Source organism: Hydra viridissima, unplaced genomic scaffold, assembly GCF_058129835.1.
Source record: "Hydra viridissima isolate aposymbiotic clone 2 unplaced genomic scaffold, HvirCarnegie_v1 scaffold_12, whole genome shotgun sequence".
Taxonomy (NCBI): Eukaryota; Metazoa; Cnidaria; class Hydrozoa; order Anthoathecata; family Hydridae; genus Hydra; species Hydra viridissima.
The window spans coordinates 6,811,658-6,834,815 of record NW_028324311.1 but is presented as its reverse complement, the minus strand read 5'-3'; the positions used below and the strand labels follow the sequence as shown (position 1 = coordinate 6,834,815).

Genomic DNA, 23,158 nt, shown 5'->3' with positions numbered 1-23,158 from the left:
GGGACTTTTTATAAAATCTATTTTTATGCAATTTCATTTAATTAATTTTATAGTTATTGTTTTTGGCCTTGATAATAGTTGTACTTAAGCCTATCATTTAATGATTTGTAGGAATTAGTTTTGTTCCAAAGTTAACACTTAATGTCAGTATTATCTGCTTATTAACAAAAAGTAGACAAAATAAATAATAGGCAACATGTTATTTTTCTGTTCATTCAACCATTTATTACTAATTTCCAATTGTACCAATGGTCTCTAATTTCTGGGAACAATCCCATTGAATATTTTATGTAATATACTTATCCTCATATTTTACACACAAATATATGATTTTTGACTGTAGATGCTTTTTACCCATATTTTCTAAACCAGCCTTCAGTTTTTTAAAAGCAACAGAATGTTCTTGTATACCAAGAATGGTGAAAAAAGTAGTTTCTATAGACTTCAAAAAGAGAAATGTCTATAGACTTCAAAAAGAAAATATGGCAAAGGAAAAAAAAAACAAAGCACTCTAAAAAACTCTAGGTTATAAATTTGTGTGTAGACTCCTTGTGTTAATGCACCTGTCTTTTTTTTTCTGTCTGCATTCTGTACAGTTGTGGTACTTATGCAATTGAAATTGAATGTAACTGAAAACCATTTGATAAACATGAGATATGACAATCACCATCAACAGTTGGACTAGAATGATGCAAGAGAGTTACTTGTTATAGTCATATTTCTATTGTTTTTACTCTTTTTCATTTACATTTCTTTTTTCATGTATTAATTAAAAAATTGGAAAATGGTTCTCACAACTAGAAAGTGGAAAAAGGCCTACATGGATCAACCTAATCCATATTTTTTTGTGCATTCATGGTAATGCAGTAAACATGAATATGGCTACATGTAACAGTAGCACACCTGACCTAGAAATAAATTTATTTTTGGTTGTAGCACACATTGTTCATTTCTGGATTTAGAATGCCATGAAAAAAGTACTGATATATCTTTAAAGGTACTCATTGCAGGAGCCTGTTGGTGAATGTTGGTTAAAGATGTTTATGGTTGCCATAAATAATTTGTATTTAAAAAAGAAAAAAAAAAAAAAATGAAAACAGAAAAGCACCATGATAAAATTAATTCAATATTTTACATACTCAAGAGGCTTACTATGATAACCAGTTATGGTTATGTTTTGGTTGAATCATTTGTAAAAAAATAAAAGATAAAAAATAAAAAACAGCTATAAATTTTTTGAGAATTTTATAACAATTAGTTTACTTTTAAAGAGATAGCACTTAAGAAATAGTTTCTTAAGAATTTTAGTTGCAATCAAAATTTAAAAAAAATCCATTTGAAGTAGTATCTGAAAATCCATTTGAAGGATCTGAAAATGATAATTGCTTTGAACAAGATCTGGTTAAAATTTAATGTAGTAATTGTAGAAAGCTACAATTTTTTTTTTAAAAATCTAAACACATATATTTTTTTAATCAATGATATATAAGACAAAGGAATCATGAGAGATAATTTTTCTTAAAATGTGGAACTTGTTTTTTTTTTAAAAGATATTAAAAAAAAGTTTGATTCTGTTTCTTAGAAAACTCAGGATCTGGATGGGCAAGATTCACGATTATCAGCTCGCTTTTTTTTGGCTGCTAGTACACCCTTTAAAGATCAAAGTGCAACACTTAATTGGTTGCATCAGAGCAGCTTCCATAAATCAACAGCAGAACCAGTTCAACAAGATTATACTATGGATACACCAAGCTCTACAGTTATGGGGTATTTATATTTTCTCTTAACACAAATCTATGTTTTTATACAGAGGTATAAAAACATAAATTTGTGTGTAAAATAAAAGAAACATAGACTTTTTGTTCAAACAAATTTTTCTTATCTAAAGATTAAAGTTTATTAAAATATTTTTAGGTGTTTCAATGTTTATTTACAATGTTCAAAATTTTTGTTGCTGTTGTTGTTTAGACAACTTCGTCAGCTGCATGGAGAAGCACCAGACTGGGTATAAAACTTTTTTAATATTGTTAAATTTTTGTCATATGGACTTATTTTCATATTGAGAAAAATAATGGTTTTTTTTTTGTTTGAGTTTTGTTGATAAAAGACTGCAAATTATTCGTACTAATATAATAGAATGAAATTAACTGAAAGAGACTTTTTTTGATTTTTCTTTCCTAATATAAACATTTTTTAGACATTTAACTCTCCAACTATGACGGCTTCAAAGTTACAACATACCAATATTCTTGGTCTTGAAAAATCTGAAAATGATCAAACTATTACTGACAAAAGTCAGCATCAAGGTTTAGATTTTTTTTTATTTAATATCAAAAAAACTTTAACTTTACTTTAATGCATATCTAATTTTCTTTTGGAAATTGTAATGCTCATTACAAATCATTGAACTAAACTCAGTAGAATTAATTAATTGTAAATCAAATGCTGCTCAGGTAGACTGCAGAATCAATTAAAGTACTCAGGTATGATAATGTGGTAAAATGATCTTTAGTTCAAAATGCTGTATTTTTCTAGATTCACCGAATGCTTCGAAATCCTTGAAATATTCAACAGTTAAACCATACAATCCATTTGAATCAGTACAATCCAAATTTTTAAAAAATCCATTTGACACAGCATCTGAAAACAATAATTGCTTTGAACAGGATCTTGGTATAACTTGATATAATAGTTGTTGAAATTTTTTTTATCTATCTATCTATATATATATACAGTACTGTGAATAATTTTTAGCCCACCATAAGTTTATAATTATTTTTGATTTTATCGTAAAAATATGAAGGACTTATGAAGTAAAAAAAATCAGCTTTATAGACACATATATTATAAACAAAAATATCTAGAAATCATTTGATAAAATATGATACAAAAAGAACGAACAATTAATACTTCCTATGTCTGCCTTTTGCTTTGATCACAGAAGCGAATCTCCTGGGAATTAATTCACATAAATTTGTAATGAAATTTTGTGGAATATTATCCCACTCTCTTTAAATATTCGAAAACATTCTTTGACATTTTTGGGGTTATATTCAGCCTTTTTTTTATCCAAATAATCCCAAACATGTTCAATAATGTTCAAATCTGGACTTTGAGGAGGCCAGTTTATTACTTCAAGAACTCCCTCCTCACACATGTCCTGTAAATATTTTTTGGCTACTCAGAACAATGTTTGGGATAATTGTCTTGCTGTAGAATGAAGTTATTACCAATTAGTCTCATTCCAGATGGTATTGCATGATATCTTAAAATTTCTTTATACTGTTCTCCTGTCAGTTTGCCATCAATTCTGATTAATCCACCTACTCCAGATGATGAAATACAACCCCAAACTAAAACAGAACCTTCCCCATGCTTGAGTGTTGGATGTAGACAATCAGGGCGATAAGCCTCTCCTACCCTTCTTCCTACATACTGTCATCTTCTGCTACCGAACAATTCAAATTTTGATTCATCTGTGTATAGTACACGGTTTAACATTCCTTGCGTCCAATTATTATGCTGTTTTGCATATTTAAGTTCTTTATTGGCACGACCTAGTAAAGGCTTTCGAACTGCAACACACCCTCTTAACCCAGCTTTTAGTAAATGTTGAATGCAAGATGAGGAAACATTTGTTCCAGTCTCCAAAGCTTACAAAACATTGTGTCCATGTTTTGTAAGCTTTGGAGGTCTTCCACTTTGAATTTTATCCTCAAGAGATCCTGTGTTTTTAAATTTTTTTATAATTTCTCTAATGGCTGTCCTTGAATATTTTGTTTCTTGGACAATTTGTCGTTGAGAATAACCTTCTTCATGAAGCACGATAATTTTTTTGCGTTCCAGTAGTAAAATTTTACCCATTCTATTACTTAAATAACAATAAAAATAATAATACAAAAGAAAAAAAAAAGAGAAAAAAAACAAACTTAAATTAGAAGAAGTTTCGCTCTTAAAAAAACAAAAAATAATATTAAACACACAGTATCTATGAAATATCTTTGTAAACTGTACTATCGTCTAATATGAAGCCTTCACAGCAATAAATAAACAAAAATGCAAGAGCAAACTAAAAACAAACGAGCAGATACGAATTGGGTTTAGATCAGCATACAATAAAAATAAACACGTTAGATATCTAAATACAAAAATCTATGTAAATTATTGATAAATATTGCTTTTGTTTGTTAAAATAGTGTTTAGTATTGTTTGAAGTTAGACATTATTTTATATAAAAAAATAATCGGAAGCTATTATTCAAAATCTGTTAAAAAAACATGAGTTTTAACAAGTGAGCTAAAATTTATTCACAGTACTTTGTGTTTATATATATATATATATATATATATATATATATATATATATATATATATATATATATATATATATATATATATATATATATATATATATATATATATATATATATATAAATATAAAAACTTTTTCAAGTGAAAAGAAACACAGTAAAATATAATCTTAAATTATAGGTAGTTCATTTACAAGTGAAGAATTTCACAATAACAGTCAAGGTAAAAATTACTGTTGTGCTTAATGCAATTTTTCTGATCAATTTCATAAGTTCAAATAATTTGTTCCACACTTTTGTGATAAATGGATTTGCAATGTATTTTTTTGAATCCTAAGGTATATAGCCTATTTTGCCAAAAGGTTTACAAAAAAATATATCATGATTTGTGATTTGTGAACATTTAAGTTAAAGTATTTTTTTAAGTAAATTGCAATTTAAAAAATGTCTGTGAAGGTTTTTCAAATGCTAATCCTGAATTGATAGTAAAAATACCTGAATTTTATTAAAACAAAAAACCCAAAAAAACAAAACAAACATTTTGTTTGTTTCCCAAAATAATATGATAAATACATTCCAAGCTTTTAAAAGAAAATTAATTAGAAATGTTTTATATCAAGACCTTAATTAAGATAACACCTATAATTAAAATTGATTTATATGATATAAGATTGATTTATAAAATGATTTATATTTTATTTAACAAATTTTAACTTTGTAAAAAAGTAAAAGAATTTTTTTCAGTTAAAAAAACAAAATTATAAATTAAGGCTTTTAGTAGATACATTCCCTAAATTTTATAGGATTTTCAGCAGATTTTCCAGACAGTGATGTCTTTTTTGGAATATTTCAAAATCTGATTGCAAAATTAAAAAATATTTATTTAGTCAGTTTAACCAATTCATTCAAACTTATTTTTAGCATTTAAATTTTAAATTTTTTTTTTCAAAATTAAATTATTTTTCATGAGAAGTAATCAACACATAACAATTAATTTTGATGAGAAAGGTAATTACAACAACTTGGTTATTTTAAAATGACCAAGATGGTTTTAATTGAGCCTTAATTCTGTGATCCATTTACTTAATAAATGATCCATATATTTAAAAAGGCTTTTAAACTCACTTTAAATGTTTTCTTCTATTAATGCTCATATAACAAAGTTGAACAAACTTTTTTTATAAATTCTTAGAGTTTTAAATCCTTGTTAGTAGTAATTTCAAGAACTGTATAATTTTTTAATATATAATTTTTATATATATATATATATATATATATATATATATATATATATATATATATATATATATATATATATATATTTATAGTATTGTAGAAATTATGTTAATATTTCCAGTAAGAGTGCTCAATACAACGTAGAATAAGTAGAGCGAATATATTATTTTTTATTTAAACTAAATAATTAGCTTGGTTTATATTACATTACTTAAAGTTTCACGCAATAGCGATCAACAGATGTTATCATCTGATGATCGCTATTGCGTGAATATCATCTGATGATCACTGTTGCGTGAATAACATCTGATAATTGCTATTGCGTGAAACTTTAAGTAATGTAATATAAACCAAGCTAATTATTTAGTTTAAATAAAAAATTATATATATATATATATATATATATATACATATATATATATATATATATATATATATATAATTTTTTCTTAGATTTAGAAAAAATGCTGACAGAAGATGAAAGAGTTATTGCTCAAAACAACAACTCCATATACAAGGTATACTTTTGCCTACTATATATATGTATGTATGTATGTATGTATGTATGTATGTATGTATGTATGTATGTATGTATGTATGTATGTATGTATGTATGTATGTATGTATGTATGTATGTATGTATGTATGTATTAGTTAAGTTTTATTTAACCTTACTCATTTAGCAGAAGATTCTTCAGATTTTGTTATAAACCATAAAAAATGTAATAACAAAAAATATACAAAAAAATAAATGGAGTGTCCACTATGATGACATTAAAGTTTTCTTATTAGAAATTTATTTTCATGGTGGAACTTTGATTTTAGCTTGCTTTGTTTACTAAGTTCAACTGCAATGTGATAATGTGGTATTTTTCTGTCAAGCACAGATTGCAATATTCCATGTAAGGATAAGCTCTACACCCTTATTTTTACAATCCGATGTAATATATAGTATGTAATAAGATTATAATGCCATGGGATTATAAAAAAAAGAGGGTAGAGCTCATATATATGTAATGTTGTTCTTGCTGAGTTCATATATATGTCATGTGCTTACTGTTCGTAATGCACCTTTGAACAGTTCATAAAGGTGCACTATAAACAGCAAGAAAGTTTTTTCTGAAAAATTTTCTTAAATCTTTTTGGTTATCTTTTATTGCAAAAGGAATCTGAAAAAAGTGAAGTTGAATGGTCAGCATATTCTGGATTACTTACCTCTACATCTGAATCTAATGGTCGTGTTAGTAGCTACTTTAAAGTCAAATCAAATGAATTAGGAAACCTTTCAAACACTGAGGGCCCTAGGGTGATTTGTTAATTTTCTTGGTTTTCTTCCAATCTTATATTTTGTATTATAAGGTTGGATCACATGGTTAAAACAAATTAAAGTTTAAAAGTTGTCACCTTTATTAAGAATGTATTACATTATTTTGATAATTTATATTTTAGTTGTATGCATGTAAAATAAATGTTTTTATATTAAATTAAAAAAAAAAAAAAAGATCTATATTTATTCTTTATTTAGCCAAAGTTTTCTGATGACAGTCATATAATAAAAACTCCACCATCAATAGATCCATTGCCCTTGCTAAAACAAAACTATTCCTTTGATCATGATAAAAGTTTTTCCATTGAAAGGGTGACTAAGTTGAGTCAACAAAGTCCTAATCAGGAAATTACAGAATCTCAATTTCCCTCAAAATGTGAAACACCGAAATCACTGCACTTGACGCATAAACAAACTTCAGATACTGTTTTTAAAAAGTGCAAGCAGCCAACTAAGATGACTCCTCAATTAAATCTCACTAAGATCTCAGATGAGTTGCAAAACAAATCATTTACAATTCCAAAAAATCACAGTGAAGCTAGCAATTTGTTTACAGACATTCAAGAAAGAAGGGTTAGTATTATTGGGTTATCAAACAGTCAGATTATTGAACTTGCCAACTGCATTGCAACAATGACAGGGACTAATTTAAGCCTTGTTTATAAAGTTTTGGATCTTTTATCAAAGGAAAAAAAGTTATCTGAATCAGTGAAAAAACATAACAAATTTGAACTTAAAACTGATGTTGCAGAAAAAAGTAGATCACAAAAGAAAACCCCTGTATCTTGCAGCAATTCTTCTATTAATAACAACAATGATGATGCAAGTATGAAATTATCTACAGTGCCATTAAATGATCAACATAGTTCGTTCTACACACCCAACATATCACAAAATCCTGCTGATCAAAAACATAACACTGTTCGCCTTAATGAAGGAGGATTTCATAGCACACAACTTGAAATGGAAAATGTTCAAAATTCTCTTTATAAAAAGAATGGTCTATCAAATATTTCACCCTTAGTTGAAGTCCAAAATTGCTATCCCAAACATGTTTATACTATGCAAAATTCATTACCTGAATTCAGACTTGAAAGCAAGTTAGGCCTTGTTACTCGCAAAAATGCATCTCTTCCTGAACATTTAAGATTAGATGAACTACATTCATTACACCCAAGGGAGAAAATGTATGAAATACAGCCCCTATCTACCACAAAAAATACCAGTCAACCTGAGTTTTATTCCAAAAACACATCTACTTTTGGCAGCTCTCATGGCATTTGGAATCATGGAGGTTCCACTCAATCATCGATGGATATAAAGAGACACCACTCAGTTGAATATCTCAAAAAACAGCATTTATCTGAAAGTGTTATTTTCCCCTCAGAAATAAATTTTGATGTAGTTTGTGTGGGCATTGCTCAAAGCAAAGTCTTTCAGTTGCACAATTCAAACAACTTTTGGTTGCAATGTCAGATTCATTCAATATTTGTTGCTCGTAATGGAAGAGAAGTATGATTTAATGCTTTGTTGTTTGAAAAGAAACATGTCAATTTTTACTGGTCAATTAAAAGCATTATTATTTTATTTATGCTAGGTTGAAAAAAGTTTAGAACAGCCATTTATATTTCCTCCAAAAATACAACTTGAGCCACATGCTTCAGAGGATTTGAAGGTGAAATTTCATGCTGTACATCCTGGTTCTTATGTAATGAAAATTGAAATTCTTGTTGCACCTCTAGTAGTAGAACAAGTTCCTATAAGTTGGACACGTGTAGGAAACATAATGGATGTAGTTGCTGTTGCTGAATTCCCAGATATAGAGGTTTTATTAGGCGAGAAAAAAAGTATTGATTTTGGGCTTATAGGTTATGGTGCTAATACCACTCAAACATTGTGCATTTTAAACAAAGGAAGAGCTGATGTACCAATCCAATTATGTATAGCTTCCGTAAGTTTTTATACATTTCTTTTGTTGGGTTTGTTTATTTAAAAAATTTCTAGGCAAACTTTTAAAGTTATTTGTTTGTTATTTACCTTAGAAATTTATTGAACTAAATTAAAAAAACTAGTATATAATTTAGTGCATAAATTTTTATTATTTAGTAAATAAAATAATATAAAAATGTATGTTATTGTATATTAATATTGTATATTATTTATGTATATTATTGTATGATGTTGTGTTTTATTGTCTTAATGTATATATAAAATATGTTTAATATGTAATTGAAATACAAACTTTTAAAAAATTTTTGTTTAAATTTTGGAAAATAAGTTTAAAGACTTTTTTCCAATTTGAATGTCTACATGTAATGTCTAGGGTACATCATCAAAATATTTTACATTTGGAATGACCAAAGCTGACAATTCTCTTCCCAACTTTCTTTCAATCCTAGCAGCTGGACAACAGCGACCTGGTGTTGCTTTGGTACCTGCAGTAGTGACTTTGAGATTTACTGCTCCTGAAAATTCCAGGCAATGTTAGTTATTTTTATTTCATGCTTCACATGCATTTTGGGTGCCATGTTTTAAGTGACATGTTTCTTTAAAAAAAAGTTGTGAGATATTTTTAACTCCAAGTTTCCTCAGTGTATTACTTTTTTTGTTTAGATTTGGGATGTGAGGAAATTGCTTGTCAAATTGATGTACAAACTGAAACTGATCCTGTGTTTCCTATAGCGAGTATAGCAATGAAAGCTAGAGTTGGCAAAGCAAGACTGCACTCTTTGAAGACTTTGCAGGTAAATTTTTATTTTGTTGTTTTCAGATTTCTCCTCTAAGTAATGAAATTATTTTCTCCTTGCTCACTACAAAATGCCATTGATTCAAAAATTTTTAAAAACATTGTAAATCATTACAACTGTAAATCTATCATCCTAATGTTACTTGGTACTTACCAAGTTAATGTTATTATTGTTAACATGGTAAATCTCTTTTTAAACTTAACAAAAGTTTACTACCAGTTCAATATCAACTTTAATTTCATTTGATCAGGAAAAAATTTAGTTCTGAATATGAAATTTATTCTTTGTACACATGCTAACGGCTCCAAATTACTTTGAAACCAAATCATCTACCAATTTTCTTCACATATTTTCAATAAAATGTTGATGTTTCAATTTGCTGCTGGTTATCCTTAATTTTAATGCAATTTTTTAATTTCCTCAAATAGGTAATTGAGTTCTCTTGTAATATTGGTGAAACAGCTGTTCGCCTAATACCCCTTCGAAATGCTGGTGCTATTTTGATGGATATTGAAGCGAAAATAGTTGAGTCATGTGATGAATTCTCAGTAACTCCAATAAGCTTGCAAATTAAACCAGAGCAAGAGTTAAATCTAAAGGTTACTTTTAACCCAAAGAAATCCTCATTGGTAAAAGGGTAGATATTTACTTTTTACTTCTAAAACTGTTAAATCATAAAAATTTACCTTTTTTTTAACCAACCTAAAATTGATACAGTATAGAATCAAAAATAAAATCATCATTAATCTTTTTGTTTTTTCTTGTGTTTATTCTTTGTTTTGTATTCTACCTTTTCATGCAAATTTTTATTTCTCAAATAAACTTTTTATTTGTAAGTTCTTAACAATTTACTCATTTTGCTTAACTAATGTTTTCGAAAGAACTATGCACAGTATCTTTTTTCATCTCAAATTCTCATCAAAAACTGTATGAATTGCTTTTGATTAAATTTAAAAGTTTCTTATTGCTCAATTTGTCTAAAATTTAGTTCCATCCAAAATAATCCAGGGAAGTTAAGTCCAAAAAAGATGAAGGTCATTCATTTGCTTTTTATAAGTCTTGGGGTTCAAGCAAAGCTCAATAGCTTTTTTAATACTTGACTATGGGATAACAAAGATTTTTCTTATAGCTTGTGCAGATTGAAGGATTTCATCAAAAATCCTCCTCTATTTGTATCTTGAGTTTTATGATTTTTGTATATGGCTGAGCTTTTGTAATATCAATAAATTTAAGATGTTGGATGGGCTTATTTCTATTCCTGATGTACAGCTCATATTGTATCACAATTTTGTTTACCTTTTTCTGTGCAAGTCAATAATTCTCTTTATTCCATTACGATAAAAAATTACTGTTTAATATCCAAATAAAACATTAAAAGACAAAATACATAGACAATTTAAAATGTTTTGGTTCTCATGCAATTAAACAATTGCTGACTTACCTTGTATTTTTCTTGTCAGTTTTCCATACCATTGGTATTAAGTTTTGTATTCCATTTTTATAGTTTGAATAATAAAAATTATGTAATCAATTATCAAAAGTACTTATTTATTTAGAATTTTATAAGTGATAATATCTAAAAAAAATTATCTTTAAAAAAAGTACTTAAAAATATATAAAGTTATTGTAAATATCAAAAATTAAAATTAAATTTATTTGCTTTTTGTACAGAAAATTGGTTGTGTCATTGTTACCTGATGGTGACCAATATGAATGGAGTCTTCATGGCAAAGTTATTTCTAATAGTATTATTAGTAAAAACCATGCTCCTGCATTACTTTGCAATAAATTAGCAATGAATTGGAGTGGAGTTGAAGTAGGACAATCTAGACAACAAAAGCTTGTTTTACGGAACTCTTCTGAGACCCAAGCTCTTAACCTTAGCATTGCTGTTGCTGATAACCCATCAAGTTTCCAAATACAAAATAGTCATGAATTTGAACATAAAGATTTGAATAGGTTTGAAGTGGTTTTAAAGCCTCAAGCTGAATTTCCTGTCTATATTTTATTTATTCCTTCCAAGATAGCTTTTGCATCTAGCTCTCTTGTTCTTCGTGTTATTAATGGGTCTACAAAGTTTTTAATTCCACTATCTGGATATGGTGGAGCAAGTAATCTTGAAATAAAAGGAGCTAAAAGCATGAATGATAAGCTTTTTATTGATTTGGGGCAAGTGGGATATGGTAAAAAAGCAATAGTGAACATAATCCTCAGAAACAATGGTTCACGTGCAGCTTTTGTATCAGTTGATTGTTATTCAGGTAATTTAATTGGTTTAATTTTTTGTAACTTTTACTTATTGTTTTTGTATTAAGAAAAAAAAAAGGTGCTAAAGGAGCTTTTTCTTCACTAAAAATACATTCTTGAGAAATAATTTTGTATTAGTGAATAAATAATACTTAAGTTTTACATTTCAAATTTGCTGTATTTTATAAGAAAAGTTAAGTGATCAAATTTATATTTTCAGATATCGCATCTTCCTCTAGATACCCCGAGAGTAAAATTGATATTTCCCCAAATAATTTTATTTTAAAAGAATACTGTTCAGAGCAGATGACAATTCTTTTTGAGAGTATAAAAGAGTTTCAAGGATCTTTTGCTCATCTTGTTATTGTTTCTGGTGATGAAATATTAAGACAACAGTATAAGAAGAACAGGTTACTTTATGTTAAATTTTTTTTTTTTTTTTTTGTAGTTTTCTTACAGTTTTCAGCAGTTTTGTTTTTTAATGAAGTTAAAAAACAAAAGCACACTACAAATTTTACAAAAATTTTAAACTAGAAAGTAATAAAGATTATTACTCATCCCAAAGTTTTTGTCTATGAAGTGTCTTTTAGAATTCTTTATTTAAAAAAAACAAATTTATTTTTAAAACTTTAGAAAACGTTCAAATCAAAAATATTTCATCACACCCTTTAAACTGGAACTTGCATGCTTAGATAAATGGTTTTCTGGCGAAAATGATATAAACAGCGATCTGGCTTATTCTGGAATAAATGATTGGGAAAATTTTTTTGCAGCAAATATTTCAACAAATGTTGTTTCTCTAGTTGCTTCATCAATTCAATTTGAGGACAGCATTGTGTTTAATAATAAGCTGCAAGATGGCATGCTTCAGTTTACTCCTGCACAAAAACTGAGTTTAAAAAAAGGTGATTAACTTAGGTGATAATCTAATATAGACTTTTACTTAATCTCTAAAACAGACCACATTTGTGACTTTTAAACTGCTAAACTACAGAACAACTCCTAACTATCACATGTTTTATCTCATAATAAAAAAGGCTTTCGTTATATAACACATTATAGTATTTTTGAATAGTAAACATTATTTTAAATTTTTATTTTTAGGTAATTCAAATTCAAAAATTCTTGATAACAAAATGATGTCATGGGAAGTCACACCAAATGAAATAATACTGAATGCTTCAAATAATAATTCTAATGTTAAACTTCAGCTGATCAATTACACTGATATTAGTCTCTCCTTCGAATTCATCTGGCCTGCCCAAACACTCATCATAAACCCATGCAAAGAAAAAATCCCAGCAAAGAGCAGTCTAGGTATAAAAATAAGTGTAAAGCCCTCATTTCTGTCTCAACCTGAAGATATTCCATGGTTTGGTAGTCTTTACATTCAGTGTAATAATGAACAAAAGGTAGTGTTTTTTTTTTAATGTTAATTATAGAATTTAAGAAACTTTTTTCCCTAAATTTTTGTAAGAACTCATTTTGTAAGTTCTCATCAGTTCTGATGATAATCTTTATCATCAGTTTTAAGCCAGTAATTATTTTTTGATCTAGTATAGTAAATGATTATTTTCTCTTTAACTTTTCTTTAGTGAAGTAGTGTCTACTTTTTTTACAATTTTTATAAATAACTTTTAGTTTGATTATTTTATGTAAAGTTATTCTAAAAACTTCACTTATTAGTTCATAGAAATTTTTAGGCATTGGTTTTGCTTGAAAAAAAGCAGTTTTCAAGTAAATCTTCACTTTATTTCTTGTCTTGGTCCATAATAAAATATGGACAATAAGATAAACAGAAGTCTTAGCTTAATAATATAATCAATTTATCATGTCTAAAACCTAAAAGCAAAAGTATTTAACTTTAAGTTATGATAGCAGAGTAGCCTTCTTCTTGAGCCTGTAATGTAAAATGACAATTTATTTGTTAATGCAAGCCATCTTTGCATAAGATAAAATCCTATATATTGTTCTCATTTAATGAACTTAAAAGAGTTGATCAGTATTCTCAAAATCAAGGAATAATAACATTTTCCACCTGTAAAAATTCGAAAATGATAAAAATTAGTAATATTCAAAGTAATCAAATGTTAATAAAATTTTTTATTAACATTTGATTACTTTGATTATTACTTGATTTATGTTTGAAATGAATGAAGATTACCATTTGTACAGTGTTTCTTTAATTAGTCACAATATCTATTTTTTTAAAGAAAGTTTTAGCTGCTGTTTCAAATGCAGCTTGTCCATTGGTCTCCCAAGGATAGCACTAACTTAAAGCAGTTGTTTCATGACTTGCATTTTGTTGAATCTACTTCTCATATTCATGGTCATAATATGTACTTTTTCTATATTGATTTTAAGATTCTTGGACTGTGTGGCATGTCCATAAAAACTCAAGAATAATTCATTTTAAAGTGATACAAAGGTCTACATTTGCGTTAACCCTAACTTTTGGCATACATGCATGGTATCAGATGGTGAGCTATGCATGCATGTCATAAATCAGGTGGTGAGCCAAAAAGTATCATAATTGGAGGAACATGGCCTTCCTGCACTCATACAAAGTACTGTGATTTGTTTGTTTCCTTTCAACAAACATCAATGATTCAAGTAGTTTTGTCTTTAAGCAATAATTTTTGAGGTTTAAATACAGAAAATAAAAAGTGGAGTTTTTTTTTCTTGAAATTATTAAAAATAATTGCTGTTAACAGCCCTATTAAATAATACAAAATCACTGCTATTAACAGCAAAATAATTGCTATTAACAACAAAATTATTATTATTAACAGCTCTATTAAATGTCATTTAGATGTTATCTCAAGTTTTTAAATAGAAAGATCTAGATGTAAGTGTATGAATGTTTAAAACCAGCCAGAACAAGCTAGATTTTTCTTTTGGCTGAATGGTTGTAAATTATTTTTCTTTGCAGTCAGGTCATTTTTTAAACAATTGCTGCACACAGCTCATTTTTTAAACAATTGCTGCACTCAGCTCAAAGAATTCTATATCCATATCCATCAGATATTTCTCAAGCTAATTCTCTGCTTCAGTACCAAATAAAAGCAGCCATGATCAAAAATGATTCCTCATACTTTGTTACTTCATTCTTCCTGCTGTGTTGAACCATGAATCTTAGGATACCATATTCTTTTCCTGCTTTCATTTCCAGATTTTTATTTTCTAATGTAATTTATGGCCTTCTCCATTATCCGATTAGATTAACTCTGTCTATTTGTTGTTGTAGATATTAAAATTATGGTGTATGTAATTTATGATAATAGCAGCTAATAGCAAAGTTTGGTCATAAGCTATATCGTTATCTTAACAATAGCAATAAAAAGTGAGTTATTTGTTTAACAGTTACCCATTAACAATGACATTGTGTATGCAATGATTTAGTGTGTACCAGCTAACCTTATAAATCTAAATTAGTCACAGAAAAATGCATGTAAGAAATGAATTACATTACTAAACAACACATCAAAGTTTAAGATATATATTTCATCCATAATGTTTCAAAGCTCAACTTAAGTAAATATATTTAAATGTTCTTCCCTATAATTATAAAGCAAAATATTAGTAGTAACTCAAATCGATCTCAAGGCATGCATAAATAAAATATTAAATATATGCATGTCTTTATTCCCGATTTACATTATACTGTCAAGCACCATTTTAGCTGTTTTGTAGGACAAAACAGCTTGTCATGCCCCAAGCTAAACTGGTTCATTTTACCCTGCCACAACATTTAATGCATTATCACATTAGCTAAAAATGATACCACCTCAATGCTACATATAATTTTCAAGAAAAACTTAAGTATATCTGAATTTCAAAGTTGTATTATAGTTTACTATGATAATTTTTCAGCATAATAAATTGATGAAAAAAATGATTGGTGAAATTATGTCAAAACAGTATATTTCAAACAATTTGTTGTATTTAAATGGTCTTATGCAACAAAAGTTACTTTTTATGAAAATATATTCGAATTACCAACTGAAGTAAATGTTTTTAGGTTGTTTTTTTAACAATGCAGTTAAATTTACTCAGTATTAAGACTCATATATATATATATATATATATATATATATATATATATATATATATATATATATATATATATATATATATATATATATATATAGTCATAATACTGAGTAAATTTAACTGCATAGTTAAAATGTAACTGGCCTAAAACATAATCACACACACACACATGTGTGTATGTGTGAATATGTTTTAGGCCACTTACATTTTTTCAAAAAATCCCGGAGAATTTTTCTCTAATATTTAAGTTTGTAGTTCTATATTATAAACTTATTAAACACATGTATTTCACACAAAAATATGGAACAATTAAAAACGTTTTAATGTCGAACTTCATAAAAAACTCTTAACATCTACTGTGTCCTCCTTTTTTCTTAAGCCGATATTTGTCAAGGAATAGATTCATACAAATTAGTTATAAAATCCTGGGGTATGTTGTGATATTCTCTTTAAACTACTTCAAAACATTCTTCACCATTTTGGGGAGCATGTTCAACCTTCTTTCTGTTCAGGTAATCCCAAATATGCTCAATTATATTCAAATCTGGACTCTGGGGAGGCCAGGTCATCACTTCCAGTACTCCTTCCTCTGCCATTTCATTTAAATAATTTTTTGCCACTCAGGAACAATGTTTTGGGTCATTGTCCTGCTGCAGAACAAAATTATGACCTATTAGTCTCATTCCAGATGATACAGCATGGTGCCTTAGGAGTTGCCCCTCTATTTTGATCAAATCACCTACTCCAGATGAAGATAAACAGCCCCAAACTTGTAAAGAGCCTCCTCCGTGTTTAATAGTAGGGTTTAATTACTCAGGCTGATAGGCTTTTCCAACATATTCTTCTTCGAACATATTGGTGTCTTTTTGTTCCAAAAATTTTGAGTTTGGACTCATCGGTGTACAGAACCCGATTAAACATTTCTTGGGCCCAATCTTTGTGTTGTTTTGCATATTTAAGTCATTTTTCTTTATTGCCATGCTGTAATAATGGTTTTCGAATTGCAACACACCCTCTTAATCCTGATTTGAGTAGGTGTCATCAAATACAAGAAGAGCTGACATTTTTCCCAGTTGCTGTGTTAATGTCTTTTGCCAACTTGGTTGATGTTTTTTTTCCTATTTCTTAAAGAAAGGGTTTTTAAATATTTATTGTCATCTTTTGTTAGCTTAGGAGGTCTACCACTTTTCTTTCTATCTTCAAGGGAGCCAGTTTCTCTAAAATTTTTAATGATTTCTGAAACAGCAGTCTTTGAATATCCTTTTTTGGACAAAATTTGGTGCTGCAAATAACCTTCTTCGTGAAGCACAATAACTTTTTGTCTTTCTGTTAAAGATATTTTACCCATTTAATTAACCTAAAAATGCAGATTAAACATTTAAAAATGAAAACAAACATTTAATTTATCTAAAAATGCTAACTAATAACTTTGTTTAATTATTTTTAACTATTTGTTTAACTGTGTTCAAATAAATAACAATTTTTTAAAAATGTACCAAAACCCATAATTATTGTACTAAATTCATTCTATGATTGCACTTTATACTGTCAAAAACAAAAAATGAAGGAGTATGAACATACATACATACATACATACATACATACATACATACATACATACATACATACATACATACATACATACATACATACATACATACATACATACATACATACATACATGCATATATATATATATATATATATATATATATATATATATATATATATATATATATATATATATATATATATATATTTAAAACGAAGAAACAACAACTAAGTATGGTACTTAAAGTTTCATGCCTAATGGCAATCATCAGCCATGAAATACCTAAAATATATATATATATATCGCTCTATTTATACAAAATATTGAGCACTCTTCTACGAACACGAGATATTGTATTTGAAAATAATACAACTTGAAATAGCTATATATATATATATATATATATATATATATATATATATATATATATATATATATATATATATATATATATATATATATATATATATGGGGTGTTCTGAAAAATTGATCAACTTGGAAATATTATTGTTTTGGTTAACAGTTTTGCAATTTTATTCTTCTGGTTTACAATTTACAAATATTATTCTTCTGATCAACAGTTATAATATATTTAGTAATTACATAAAATAATTTTCTTCAAAGTTTTATTTATGTTTTTATGCATTTTAATTTTTACAACAGTCACTATTATTTATTGTAATAACTTTACTTTTCTGTTGTATGTTTTAAAACATTTCTTAAAGGAAGTAAAAGTTTACATACGAAATGATGTCATTAATGAGCTATCCCCATATACATCCAATGCAGAGATGAATCCGCTTGAAGTGCAAGATGTATCTCTTATACCACATCAGCATAAAAGCACAAATGACATAGATCCTGTTGTGATTATTTCACCTTGTATTCTTGAGTTTAAGGATACTGTTGTTAACATGAATGATGGTATGTTTTATAAAGATGTTTTTCTAATAGCTTATGTCTATTTTTGTTTTTTATACTCCAAAATCATTTTTAGAAATAGTAATAACTTGGTGATAATTTTTTAGAATCTATTATCTCTGTTCAAAGTTTATTTTCTAAATCTTGTCGATGGGTTTTATCATCAATTGCTCCTCCATATTTTAAAAGTTCTAATGGAAGAGGTGAAATCTTGCGAGCCACTTACTCTGCCTTTAGATTTGCTAAGCATTCAGGAAAACTTGGTGAATACCAAACAATGCAGGTGAAAATTGAAATGAGCTCTTTGAGTCACTGAGCTTTTATTCTTCTGCCTCTCCCCCTCCTTCTGCATTTCTGTTCCTTGTCTCTTCTACTGTTTTTCTCAGCTTTTTTTTTTTTTTCATTTGTTAGCTTTCAGTTACATTTCATCCTCGAGCATTGGGTATCTACTCACAGTTTTGGGATTTTGAGGTTTGTTTATCTTAGTAATTGTATAACATAAATTTAAGGTACATTTATGTAATATTTATTATTATATGCAAACCATAAAGAGTGTGTAACAAATATTTAACTATATTTGTCAAACCTCTAATTACAATTTGTTGATAATATTTATGTACTTTATCAACAATAACTTTTATATAGCACATCAGCTTAACAAAAATTAACAACCAATAAAGTTTTTGTCCCTTTTTATTACAAAAGAAATATGCACCACATTTTTAAAATGTGAAATTTTAATATAAGGTTTTTGGAACAAATGAAATTGATATCACATAGTTAAATAGAATAAAAGGTACAAAAGAATTTACAATTTTCCTTTTTTTGTTGTTGTGCAATGTTAATGTGCACATCTGTATTTTTTTGTTGCAATATAAATGTGCACATCTGTATATTGCCACAAAATCACCACCAAATAGATTCAAATTGTGTAGCACAAAATGATGGTAACTGGCAATTAAAAACTAAGTTAAAGCCAAGAAAGTTGTTCTAATTTTCATTAAATCTAATAAAGCATTAGGTATTAAGGAAAAAGGAGTTTTCGAATAGCATTGCATTTAAATTAAAATGCAGCATAAGAAAATAGAATTGCATTTAAATTATAATGCAGCATTTATAAAAAAGTGTAGTAATAATGGCAAAAACATTTTGATTAACATAGCATTTAAATTAAAAAGTATTTTTCCAACTGTTTTCAAAATAAAATGTTTTCTACAGTAAATGGAATTATTAGTTTTCTTAGGAAAATATAAGTTTATGAAAGAAAATTTGTTTATTCCAATTACTAGGATTTTGATCTTCATTTTAGATTATGTTTGAGGGAAATCATCCTTCTAAAAAGCACCGTCTGGAACTTGTTGGAAAAGTAAGGCTTGATTTCAATTTTTCTGCAAAATTTAATTTTTATGCCAGATTTAATTCTGTAACTATGATAAAAATTTTTTTTTGAATTAAAAATATAACATTTGAAACATCTTTTTTCATATACTTTTTTCTTCCACTATATGTTGAATGATGGATATGTTGAGTGATGCAACATCTTTTTCTATATTTTCTTTCTACCTTTACAGGGTATGTTCAGTGATGCTGAAATTGATGTTTCAGCTAAAAAAGTTGGAACAGCCAAACCTATTCCAAAAAATCAAGCCTTTGTTAACACCACTGATATCAAGTACAATTTTTACATAATTTTTTATTTATAATGTATTTTTATCATTAAAATGTACCAAAATATGTTAGCCAAAATATTTCTTGTTATGAATTTAAAGATACTGCATAGATGAGTTAAAAACAAGATATGGTTTTATTCTACATGAAAACTTAATTGCATTTTATGTCTTTTTGAAATCTTGTTTTTAAATATATGCTTAGCTAATTAACTTTATAAAATATATAATTAAAAACCAATTCAAAAAAACAAATGATTAAGAAGCAATAGATTTTATATAGATTTTTGAATGGCTATTTATCATATGTAACTAGTTGTAATCGATTTATCGTTCCAAAAGTGTTTTTTTAAATAATAAATAAGGACTTTTAGAACGATATCTCCTTTATAATGATAATCTCCTTTATAGCGATAATATTCAAGAAATCATTACAAAGCCCAATCCATTAGCCGCTGACGATGTATCTTACCAATTACCAGTCATTTCACAAAGTTTGCCGAACGAAGGTAGCGTTTTCATAAAAGACGAGAATGTTATATTCAATTCAGTGACTGTCGGTGAAATCGCTGAACAAAAATTTCGACTGTGTAATGATAGCAAAGAAATACAAAAGGTTCAGTTGTTGATTTTTTATTTTTTATTTTTTAATTTTTTTTATCTACCAAATCATAAATTGGTTCACGAACACTCAAGCTTTATGATTTTTCTAATTTGTTGTAGAAGAAGATTTAACTATAGTTGAAGTTGTGTCATTTAAAGTGTAGTTTAATAAGTAAAATTTAAATGAGGAATGAATTAGATTTCATTACCAATAGATTTTAAAATCACTCAAGATGTGTAATGGGTTTTTCTTTCTTTAAAATTTTCCAATGTCTAACCTCTCTCAAATCTAACTTTCGGTTTTTAAAAAACTCTATTGTCAGAATTTATTTATTTGAATAAATTTTATCCTTCGGTAAACATTTCTAATATATAAAATTAAAAAATAAACATAAATATTAATGCAAATATACTTTTAATTCAAAGCATATATTTACTGCATTAAAGTAATCTGACAATTATTAAATTATGTTTTATTTATACGCTATATATACCAGGGCTGTGGAGTCGGTAAGCTGCTGTTCCGACTCCGACTACTTGATTTTATCATGGACCGACTCCGACTCCTGACTCCGACTCCTTCATAAGTAACCACTTTTTAACAACAAATTTACTGTAGTAAAATATTAACATTGGCTATTTCATCACTATGATACAAATAATCCACCACTTAGTGCTTTAAACAGTATTTATTAGAAAATAGTTTCTGAACAAACAACTTTTCTAAACTCTTGTTATGCAATAAACTCTAATGTAGTCACTAATAAATTTATGAATTTGTCAAAATCATGTTTGAAATATTGTCAGTTGGACAAAAAGAACTTGTTCTTCTTTAAGTTCATATTCTTGAAGAATCTTTTCCACCAAGAACTGGAGAAATTCATTGGTGCCTTCCAGTTGTTGTAAACTACAATTCCCATTATGTCTGGATGTCCTACAGCTATCAGAGCATCACAGGACTTGTAGTTTTGTAACAACTGGAGGGCTAGAGTTTGATACTTGTAATTTAGACTGACAGAACATTAAATATTTTAATGAGTGACATCTATAAAATTAAAATTATGAAACTTTGAAAGATTTTTTTAAAGCTGGAGTCGGAGTCGGTACAATTTTTCCGACTCCGACTCCGACTCCAGCCAAAATGAGCTCCGACTCCACAACTCCACAGCCCTGATATATACATTTTATCTTTAGGTACGAGTTTCTGGATTCCAGCCCCCTTTCTCAGTTATAGCAAAACATTTGCGACTTTCTATAAGGTAATTTTTGAAAGAATTTTATATGTTTATATGAAACTTTATTAATTTATATATAATATCTGCACATGAATGTTAAATTTAGTTACATCATCATTATTAAATTGTGAAATATCTTGAATATATCTTCTCCTCTTGTAAACTTCCATGACATTTTTGAACATTTTTAATCGTTTTTAGACCTAAAAGCTACATTCGTGTTCCTGTTTACTTTTCTCCTACGTCACCAAAAACATCGTATGAAGGAGTTCTTATCGTATCGCCTGAGCGAGGTGATTCTCTCTGTGTAAAATTAAAGGGAATAAGCTTATGAGTGGAACACATTTCAATTTTTCGTTAAAAGAAGTGAATTATTAGAATAATTTTTTTAACAAATAGTATTTTAACTAAAAAATCAAGAATGACTAAAATTATAAATTACAATATATGAAGAAATTTTGAGACCTTTTTTCGTTTGATTTTTATTTGATTTTGGTAAATTTTAACATCTGAAACAGTTTGATTCAAAGTTTTTACGTTATAAACATGAATAAGTAAATATTTTTGATAAGTTGAAAACTTATTTTAATTTTGAACATTCGTAATAAAATATTTATTAAATATTTTCTGTAATGAGACTAACATGTAATTTCCTTGTTAGTAAGTGTATTTATAACTTTGTATATATGTAATATATTTTTGTACATTTCTTCTAATACAATCTGATTTTTCTACGAGATTTTAATTTATTAATACGTGCGCAATTTTGAATAATTTGAACCATTTGGTATAAAGATAAATATATTGCGCAATTTATTTAGAACTTTTCAAATCTTCTGTTTGTTTTTTAATGCAGTGCAATCATTTGGCCTCTTACTATCGTTTTACGTAGCAGGTGGCAATTACTAAAAATTTCAATTCGAATTGAAGATAAGAGTGACCCTGTTCTTTTTGCATATAATCTTATAATCACGCTTATAATAAATTTGTAGAGGGCCAAAAAGTATTTTTTGGTAAGTTGATCTATGGTTGCTTTACTATTTTGCATTTTAAAATTCTATAAAAAATTCAGTTAAAACAGTTTAAAGGGTCTTCATTGATCTACAAAAACCTCATACTACAAATTAATCGCGGACTTTGAAATGATTGAATGAATATCGCTTGCTTGTTTACCGAACAAATATAAATTAGAAGTTGGCATCTCATTCAAACCAGCGTTTACATTTTCCTTACTCAAAGAAAGAATGGTCAGACAAGAAAC

At 27.5% G+C, this 23,158-nt stretch overlaps 1 protein-coding gene across 3 annotated transcripts in view; it reads left to right on the top strand.

The window, feature by feature from the left end:
• Positions 1-22,629, top strand: part of LOC145194259 (centrosomal protein of 192 kDa-like) — a 34,268-nt gene extending 11,639 nt beyond the window's left edge. For all 3 annotated transcript variants that reach the window (XM_090068434.1, XM_090068435.1, XM_090068436.1), the window contains 24 exons: positions 1,583-1,767; positions 1,969-2,005; positions 2,198-2,306; positions 2,536-2,673; positions 4,491-4,532; positions 5,999-6,063; positions 6,711-6,851; positions 7,071-8,384; positions 8,470-8,823; positions 9,196-9,355; positions 9,486-9,616; positions 10,048-10,256; positions 11,291-11,880; positions 12,087-12,276; positions 12,500-12,771; positions 12,971-13,278; positions 18,197-18,395; positions 18,500-18,675; positions 18,804-18,863; positions 19,702-19,758; positions 19,964-20,064; positions 20,471-20,675; positions 21,857-21,921; positions 22,099-22,629. In XM_090068434.1, the coding sequence (XP_089924560.1) occupies positions 1,583-1,767; positions 1,969-2,005; positions 2,198-2,306; positions 2,536-2,673; positions 4,491-4,532; positions 5,999-6,063; positions 6,711-6,851; positions 7,071-8,384; positions 8,470-8,823; positions 9,196-9,355; positions 9,486-9,616; positions 10,048-10,256; positions 11,291-11,880; positions 12,087-12,276; positions 12,500-12,771; positions 12,971-13,278; positions 18,197-18,395; positions 18,500-18,675; positions 18,804-18,863; positions 19,702-19,758; positions 19,964-20,064; positions 20,471-20,675; positions 21,857-21,921; positions 22,099-22,231 (5,241 nt within the window). In that variant the 3' untranslated portion in view covers positions 22,232-22,629. The remainder of the gene's footprint in view (positions 1-1,582; positions 1,768-1,968; positions 2,006-2,197; positions 2,307-2,535; positions 2,674-4,490; positions 4,533-5,998; positions 6,064-6,710; positions 6,852-7,070; positions 8,385-8,469; positions 8,824-9,195; positions 9,356-9,485; positions 9,617-10,047; positions 10,257-11,290; positions 11,881-12,086; positions 12,277-12,499; positions 12,772-12,970; positions 13,279-18,196; positions 18,396-18,499; positions 18,676-18,803; positions 18,864-19,701; positions 19,759-19,963; positions 20,065-20,470; positions 20,676-21,856; positions 21,922-22,098) is intronic.
• Positions 22,630-23,158: the final 529 nt, after the last annotated feature.